We start from the raw sequence: 9,131 nt of genomic DNA on the forward strand, positions 1-9,131 counted from the left end.
ATAACGTAATGAAAGAAGTGGTTACAACATGCCAGTAATAGTAAAATTATGAGTGAACTTCAGGTATTTAGGACAAACACTTCCAGGTCAAAGAGGAAATCCCAAAAGAACTTCGCCACCTTTTGATTTTTGTATCAGGCATTTCAAAGTTCTTAATGATTTTGATTTTTAACTTTGAGAGTCTAGGGTGACCTCATGAGAGCAAATATATTTAGTGAAAAATTATTCCTGATATTCCTGCCCGTATAATTTTCTGGGTTTTTTCTTTGCAAGAAGGTATGATTACTCCCATATATTCTTTTAAATTAAATAAATACTGGTAAAACAGAAAGGAGTGTTAGTGCACCTTCACTGGGTGTCCAGAGCCTAAGTGAGCTCTTGGGCTCAGTGGGCTGACTGTAGATGACACAGCCCAGCTGTTTGTAACAGGGACTGATCCTTCCCCTCCCTCTTGTCCCCAAAATTTGCCTTATCCTCATATCCAATTTTCCAACAGGAATGTTCTGTACTCTGTATGTACTACTTCCTTGAGTTCTAAAAAGCTTGTGTTGGCCTAATTTATATTCAATTCTAAACTCTTCAAGGAGTTGTACTGGGATAAATTCAGATTTGAGCCACCACAAAGCCAGAGCAGGAGATGGATTGTGGGGATAATTTCCTGCTCACACGCAGTGGTCACAGGGCTTCCTTGTCCTGCCACTGCTCCTTCCACCTTCCCCAGCTATTCCTTTCCCAGCTGCTGTGGGAAGGGAGGGCTGGATCCCTTTCTCCTTGGCTGACATTTCATCCAGCTACTTCTCATACATTTTTAAAACCAAACCTTGCATCCTGCATGTTTGAACAACATTCTTTGTTACACTCTTTGTACACCGAAGTCTGTATCAAACATTGCCCAAGATCCAAAGCAGTTGAGATGCAATTTCTTAGTGGTTCTCATGCAAGGCTTAGCACAGACAATAGTGCTGGACTCACCTTTTCTTTAGAATGAGGCAGCTCTTGTTAGGAATTGCAGTCTGTCCTGGGAAAGAGTCTCCACCTACTCACCAGCACTGCTGTGATAGATGTGTTGACTTTTAAATACAGCAGAGACAGATCAATTCTCATGGAGACCTTTAGCAAAAGGAGTAGGTGACATTTAACTCTGCTGAGCCAGACTGCCCCCCAGAGCATTCCTGAGGCTGCTGAGGTATTTTGTCTAATGAGAAGGACTCACTGATTTGATTTTCAACCCCTCTCTATAGAATCAGAATCAAACAGGAGATTTTTAGCTGTTTTATTACTGTCAGGTTAAGTTGATGTTTGCAAAACGCTCAGATGCAAGGTCTGGGACTCTGGTTTCTAACAAACTTCTACAAGTTCAAGGCACTTAACTGTTGAGCATCATTTATTTCTGCTGGTGACCAAATGCTCCCCAGGGAGCGAGAGCAGAGTGGTGTGAGGTGGTGCCTTGTGCCCTCCCTCAGAGCACAAGGAGAAGGGTGGAACAATCCTGTCAGTGTAAGTCAACTGAGACTGAAGCAGCTGCTGAATGTTTTCAATAGACTTCCTGGTAATGGCTGGTACAATTTCATTAGGGCATCTCATTTTATTTAATAAAGCATTGGATTATTTTATTTGTAATTCAGCAACAGGTGCAGGAAAACAAAAGGCACATTTCCTGATAGTGTCCACAAAGAGTCCATTACTCTTGGCTGACATAGAGGCATTTGCTTTGCCATGTGTATTTTTTTTTTTTTGAATGTGAAAATAATGATCACAGAAAAAAAATTATTTTGTGATAAAAGACTTCTGAGAGAGGAATTACTTTAGAGTTAGCAACAGCACTGTGCAAACGGTTTCAGTGCAAGTTGAAGTAAAGAGGGAACAGTACTGGGTAAACACTGATCCTGCTTTAGATAAAGATCAAAGATTTTCTGCAGGTGGTAACAACCATTAATCCTCATCATGTACAACAGAAGGCAAACACAGAAAAGGCTCAGCTTGTGATCCCTGGAAGTCCCCTGGAGCCTGGATGTGCCAGGGGTGGAGGTGCTTAGGAGAGAGATGCTGGCAGTTTATCTCTGCTAATCAATAAAAACACAGAGCAGAGCCCCGGGTGACTCTCACTGGCCTTCACAGAAAATTCTTATTTTCTCTTTCTGACCTGTGAGTGTTCAACCAGTAATTAAACTGTTTGTAGGGAGTCAGAAGGTGGAATTCTAAATTCTTCACACTGAGGGTGAGAATGAAATTACATTTCCCCTCTTTTTAGCTTCCTTTTAAATGAAAGTGCCACAACAGAATTTGCTTTAAAATGAAGTCTACCAATAAGCAGTAATATACTAAAAGGTTCCAAAAGATTTCTAGCTCTGCTTTGGTGTTTGTGAGAAACAAAGGGAGCGTGAGCACATCCTGCACTTCACTTTGGAGTGCAACTTAATTTTAGCTTTGTGTTACAGTAATCACGAATTGGGTTTTCTAAATTTCTGGTTCGTGTAATGCAGTTTTTAGGTCAGTGTTTGTGTCAAAGACAAGACAAAAACCCAACAAAAAGATAACACTGCAGTGACATCATGATCAGCAGGAAAGGTTACACCTTGTGCAGTGACACAAATCAAGAAACACCACGCCTGAAAATCCAGCCAGGCTGACACCTGCTCTGTACTGCATTTTCTGGATTTCCTCTGAATAAGCAGAATTAGAATTCTATTTTAAAAGCCTTCAAATTAAAATTACTATGGAAATGTGTTTCTTGTTCCTCAACAAGATCTTCCTAAGAACAAACTTGTTGCTTTTAAGAAGAGCACCTCAAGTGATTGAAATGAAGGTCCAGCACATACTGCCTGTGCTTTTAAAAGGTACTTGAAAAATAAAACATCTTGCAAATGTGACATTGGTCAAGCATTTTCTTCTTTAAAAGTAAAGTCAGTTAAAAATAAAGTAAAATCAAAATTTTATTTAGTTTAAAATAAAAAATAAACACAAAATAGTTTAGTGGTTACATATTCTATTAGTTAAATATTCTATTAAAAATTATAAAATCTTTTTAAACTCCGTGTCTCTGAGCCATGCAGCCTTTCAGGACCAGCAGCCCCACAACCACTGGCCATTGCAAAACTCGGGTTGCTGATCCGGTGCTGACGAGGCACAAATCCTAAGAGGGCATTAAAGAGGCTCAGCTGGGCTGCACCCAGTTAAAGGCACAGCCTGGGAAAAGGGGAGGATGCCGGCGGGGCTGCCGGACTGGCACTCACCCCACAGACCAAGGACATTCCAGTGTTCCACTGCCCCTGGCTGTGGGGACCGTCCTGCTCCAGAGTCACCCCCAGCCCCTCACTGGGAGTGGGAATGTTCATAATCGTTTGTGCAGGAGTTCACAGTGTGCAGCTTTCCCCACACGTGGCACCAAAATGCATAAAGATGCATTTATCTCCCTGTCTTTGCCCACGTGGCTTGAGGTGTCCAAGATGCCAAACATAAATTGCTTGAAACACACAGAGGTGAGGTTTAAATTTATTCCTCTGCTCAACACAATAAAGGGACACCAGGTGGCAATGAACTTCTAAAGCACAGCAGATCTGAAACAGGAAGAGCTGGGGGAAAGTAAAGGCTCAGCTAACTGCACAGGAAGCACAGCCCACACTCGTTGTAAAGGAGTTGTATTCATCATCTGCACCTGCCCCTGTCTGAAGGAAACCTCCTGCTCTGATTCAGGCAGGCAGCAACATGCAGGGACTCTCCTGTCCCTTCCTCAGTGACCTCAGCGACCCGGTCACTGCAGTGACCCAGGGGCTGCAGTGCTGAGCTCCAGCACAGCAGGGAGGAGAGGGTAGAGCCCAACACCTGCTCAGTGAGGACAGTTTGTTCAGTCAGTGCTTCTTTCAGAAAACTATCAAGTTAGATTTGAAATTAGAGGTGGTCTTGTTTCTTGTTCTTTCCCCCTAAAATCCTACTCTTTCCATTAAGTTGAAGAAGAGAACCCAAAATATGAGCGGCCAGCAGCAGGAAACAGCCCTGAAGAGGGAAGGAAGCCTCTATTCAAGTATGTCAGACAACAAAGGATCACTGCATGAGCTTTTCAACTCAGCTTTTATAAGAGATCCTCTGTGTTATTTCATGTACTCCTCCCCTCGAGGAAGAGTCTCCTGTCTTGTTTTTACACACAGCTGCCTCCATGCAAATATAAACTAATTCCTTAAACCTTACTATTGCTGCTCATGGACATAAATGCAGCCTCTTTAACCAGGCAGGATGGGCTCAAGGTATTATTTAGCACATGGTACTTGTCTAGTACCTGCAAGTTTTCCTGTGAAGGAAGAGGCAGCCCTAATCCAACATGGAGTGAGCAGCTCCTGACTCAGCAAGGACCTGCCAGCACCAAGCCCTGCATCTGATTTCCAGGATATCCCCATCTTGTACCGTCGTTTCTCTGGGATGGGAGATGAGATACAGCTCTCAGGAGCAGGAAACAAGAGTAATCATGGAGTTAAAAGCAGACTTTCAAACAAGCACAAGGTGGTGGAGGGGAGGGGAAGCTGAGAAGTAGCCACAACATGAGCGAGGGGTGTAATGTGGGCAGAGCTGTGCTCTGTGGGCCCCGCTGAGAAACTCACCCAGAGGCTCACTGAGCACAGAGCTGACACTGTCTGGAGGTCACACACCCACTGAAATCTTTGTCAGCAGAAAAAATGTCTAAACTGTCCCTGTCCCCTCCTAGTTCCTCATTCTCAGCATCCAGGCAAATCCTCACACAGGCCTGGATAGCAGTTTCTGCAGTCGGAAAGAGAGAAATGGACATAAACAAACCCAGACATCTGAACAGTTCATTTGCTCCCACTGGGAAAATCACTTTCATTGCTTTGCCCTGGGTTAGCAGTAAGAAGAAAACGAAATATGAAAGCATCAGTATTCAGATGCTTGGGGGTGGACTGGTTGCTCAGAAGGTGCAATACCTCTGTCAGGCATAAAAATTTTCTTATTATACTCCAATTTGTGCAACAGTCCCAATAAACACTGTGTGGATAAGTAACTATGGTCAGCATGAATGCTGCTGAAGATTACCTTAGGCTGTCAGGTTTTACAGAGCACTGATCATCCTGTTTTTCCAAAAAAAGCCCAAACCTAACAAACCTCAGAAGAATTTTTCCCCCTCAAGTTCTTTAATCCTTAAGACGAACTATGGAAGGAGGAGAAAGAAGTGGGGAGGAGAGGGGCAAGAGAAAATAGAGGGGGGGGGGATAATAATTTACATCCAGAGAGTATTTAACTCCAGAGAGTTAGCTGCTTTCAGAAGTCCTGTCAGCCACTTGATACTTTTGTACACACACAGATATATCCAACCAAACCCACGGTGTGGGCACAGGGCTTCCCTGGGGCGCAGAGGGAGCTTCCCTCTGTGTTCCCTGACATCCAGCCAAGTCATGGGTTACCCGAGGGGTCCTGCTGAAGCACCCTCGTGCCCCACCATCATCTTTTTTTTCCCCCACACACATCACACATTTAGAAGCCAAAATATTTATCTGCCACTTTTATAAGGATCTGGGGGTCCCACCCGTGCTGCACTCGGCGCTGGGACACCCGCAGCTCCTTCACCTCCCATTGCTGGGCGAGCAGTGAGATCAAACACGACACAAAGAACCTGTTCCCAGGGTGATTATTTTGTGTTATATGTACTATGGGTGTCCTACGTGCAGTGTGTGTTACATGTGTTATTTACGTTTTTATGTGTTGTATGTTATGCATGTGCGTTATATGTATCCTCACTAGCTGTTACATGTTATGTTCTGTTACACGTGTTACACGCGCTAGATGTGTTATATATGTGATGTGTCACTTGCGTTACGCCCTGTTTTCCCCGGTACGAGCCCGCACCGCCGCTCCCCGCCCGCCCGGTCCCGCCCGGTGCCCGCGCTGCGGCGGGCGGAGGCGGCGCGGAGCGGCGGCTGCAGGTGAGTGCCGGCGCCGGGCGGGGGGAGCCCGGGCGTCCCCTCGGAGCCCCCGGGCCGTCACCCTTCCTCTGGCTCCGGAGAGGAGCAGGAACCCGCCGGGAGGGCCGGAGGCAGCGGTGGAGCCCGGCCGGGAGGAGAATCGGGAGGAGCCGGCAGCCGCGGGGTCCTCTGTGCGCAGGATGGGGCTGTGCCCGCTCGGCCCAGGACAAGTAATCCCGCCTTACATTATTACTATTACTATCACTATTACTATTACTATTACTATTACTATTACTATTACTATTGCTATTACTATTACTATTGCTATTATTATTATTACTATTATCTTACCGAAGCGGACCCCCCTTGCGTGCAGGTTCCCTCCTTTCTGTGTACACAAGTGCAGCGTCCACTACACGAAGATAAAACACGCCGGAATTTTGCCGTACTGTAAAGAAAGATCAGGTTTCAGAGGATGCACTCGGGCAGATGAAGAGTGAAGCGGCCAGCCCAGGTAAGCTTGTAAACAAACTCCGTGGATGCTTCTCAGGTTGTGCTGCCGAGGACTTGTAGTTGCTCTAACTCCGCTCTCAGGACACAAATTGTGCTCTAACTCAATCGTGCACTAACACAAATGTTAGCCACAAATGACTGGCAAATTGGTCATAAAATGCAGGAGTCTGCTTAAATTGAAGCAATTTGCTGTTAACACAGAGCCTGAGTCAGTTTTCACAGCTGCCTTGGCTCCTCGAGGCTGATTTGCTCTCACGGACACCGTCCTGCTTCTTTAAGGAAAGAGAGAGGAAATCAGGTAAAACTGTCCATGCTGTCTGGCTGACATACACAGAGCCACCCTATGCTCATTTTCCTCAGGAATTAACACTTGGAAAAGAATTATCATAAAGAAACTCATGGAAGTCTGAAGGGAAAAGCAGCTGTTCTGAGTCTCTGTCATTGTAGTACTTAGAGACGAACAAAAAAGCCCAACTCACTAAGGAAACCCTTGTGCTTTGGGTTGCCTCGGAGTTTCAGGATCTTTGCACCAAAAAAGGAGGTGATGCTTGAGGCTTTTTCTGCTTTGAAGGTATTTCTGCAGTCCCAATTTCCTACAGATTCTATGAGCATAATGAACTGTGAGGCCGAGCTGCAGCATCTCCTACAGTATCTTGTGCATTTTCTGTCCTGTAATTTTTTCAGAATATGCAGGAGCTCTGAAACCTCCATCCCTCTGCCCACCTGGACAGAAAGATCTCTCCCCACCTTCTAAAGGAAAGGAACATGGTCAACCTTATTTCCTAAACCTTTCCTTGAGTCATTAGCTAGAAAAGTAAACTATGTTGACCTTTTAACTCTCGAGAATGTAACTGAAAGGAAACAAAATCTAGGCAGTTGTTCATAATTTCATGATGAGTTAATGAGTTACTCTTCATTAACGGGCCTGAAAAATTCAGGCAAATTGGGTAGTTGCTATGATGGAACTAATAGGTAGAGCTACACAGAAATAAATTTTCACAATTTTTTTTTTTCTCTTCAGAGATGAAGCACTGTACCCTATGACATTTATTTTTGCTGTTTTCACCACTGGAGGATGGCTGCCAGACTCTGTGAAAATGGTTCTGGTCAGTACCACTGCACGCACGCCAGCCAGCCTCTTGAAATCAGCTACATGTTGGTCCTGATTATGCTTGGAAAAGTCTTCCTCGATTTCTTCATGTTGCAAATCAAGCCAAAGCCTGTGAAAGTCAGTTTTATGGGATACTTCTGCATTTCAGTGGCACTTCTCGATTTCACCCTGCTGCTGAGCATCTGTTTCATTTTCTGTTTTGAAGACTTTGCGCTCTGGGGAGTGCGATTCACAGAGCACCACATCTGCCTCTTCATCCAGATCACTTCTCTGACCTACGGGATTTTGCCTTACCCCGTGTATCTTGTGGCTGCTCTGGATTATTTCACCACCGTCTCCCAAACATCCCAATCCCCTAAAAGAGGTCACAAGTTACTGTATGTATTTGCTGTGGTGGTTATATGGATTTCGGGGTTTTTTTGCACTCTCGAAGTTCCCGCTGTCTCTGCAGAGCTGGAAATGCAGAACAGATTTTCCCCTTCCCAGTGCCCTCTCTCTGGCAGCCTGCAGAGCTACTGGGTGTCGTGTGCCATGGTGCTGCTGCTGGCCACGGCTCTCCTGGCTCGCTGGAGGGAGGTGACAACCATGCTGCTGTCTGCCAGGCTCCTCTCCTTGTCCAGCCAGCCTGCGCTGATGTTCCCCTACGTGCGTGACACCACCACCACCACTTGCTTTAAGCGGCAGCTCCTGAGCAGGCTCCTCCTGTGTTTCCTCGGCACCTGGGCGCCGTTTGTTGCTCTCCAGGTGGTGGTTCTGCTCCTGGGTGTGCAGATCCCGGCCTACGTGGAGATAAACGTGCCCTGGCTGTACTTTGTCAACAGCTTTCTCCTGGCTGCAGCCTACTGGTGCCGGTGCCGCGATGTGGAGCTGACGGAGGAGGGGTGGAGCACAGACCCCTTTGTCAGCTGGAAATTCTGCTTTATGCCCTTCAACAATAAAAGCACAGAGGCAGCTGATAAGCCAGACCCAGTAATTGTCGTCTGTTAATGAGCTGCAAAGAAGCAGAACTCTGATGTTGGGTGGCTGGGTCCTTACGGACAACACAAGGAAAGAGCTCCAGAACTTCCTTCCATGGAAATAAGTCCAGAGTCCAGCAATACTTTAGTGAATATTGCTCTGGAGTGCAGGAGACCGAGTCCCAGTAGGCAGTAAGCACTGCCAGGCCAGAGAACTCAACTTCAAATTGGAAAAAAAACCATTTAAAAAACCCACTGCTTATATAAGACAAGTTTTCAATTCATGTTTCTGACTAGAATTCTACACTTCCTTTGAATGGAAATGAGCTCAGGTTTTACAGTACAAAATGCAATAAAATCTTCAAGGCTGGAGTTACATACAGATGCTGATCTTAAAGTCATTTGAATCTTTGAAGTGTATTTTGTTTTTAAAATGTGGATTTTTGTCAGTTTGATGGAAAGTAAGGGCTGCTGTCTGTTCAACAAGAAATAACTTGTTTTAGTTAGTTACAACTCCTACAGAAATAGAAACTTTATATAGTACAAAATCAGTGCAAGATGTGCAACTTCCACAACCACAGGAGAGGTGCTGTTCCATTGTTTCTTTGCTGCTGCTCCTTTAAGGTACGTGAACATATTAAAAAT

At 45.3% G+C, this 9,131-nt stretch overlaps 1 protein-coding gene across 1 annotated transcript; it reads left to right on the forward strand.

The window, feature by feature from the left end:
* Positions 1 to 6,034: 6,034 nt before the first annotated feature.
* GPR160 (G protein-coupled receptor 160) lies at positions 6,035 to 8,737 on the forward strand. Its single transcript, XM_066326438.1, has 2 exons — positions 6,035 to 6,136; positions 7,441 to 8,737. The coding sequence occupies exon 2, from the start codon at positions 7,495 to 7,497 to the stop codon at positions 8,515 to 8,517; it is 1,023 nt and encodes a 340-aa protein (XP_066182535.1). The 5' UTR covers positions 6,035 to 6,136; positions 7,441 to 7,494; the 3' UTR covers positions 8,518 to 8,737.
* The last annotated feature ends 394 nt before the right edge of the window (positions 8,738 to 9,131 follow it).

Source organism: Sylvia atricapilla, chromosome 10, assembly GCF_009819655.1.
Source record: "Sylvia atricapilla isolate bSylAtr1 chromosome 10, bSylAtr1.pri, whole genome shotgun sequence".
Classification (NCBI taxonomy): domain Eukaryota; kingdom Metazoa; phylum Chordata; class Aves; order Passeriformes; family Sylviidae; genus Sylvia; species Sylvia atricapilla.

Bases quoted from the DNA above. Each gene is read 5' to 3' on its own strand.
- GPR160 (XM_066326438.1), top strand. From the start codon at position 7,495: ATGGCTGCCAGACTCTGTGAAAATGGTTCTGGTCAGTACCACTGCACG.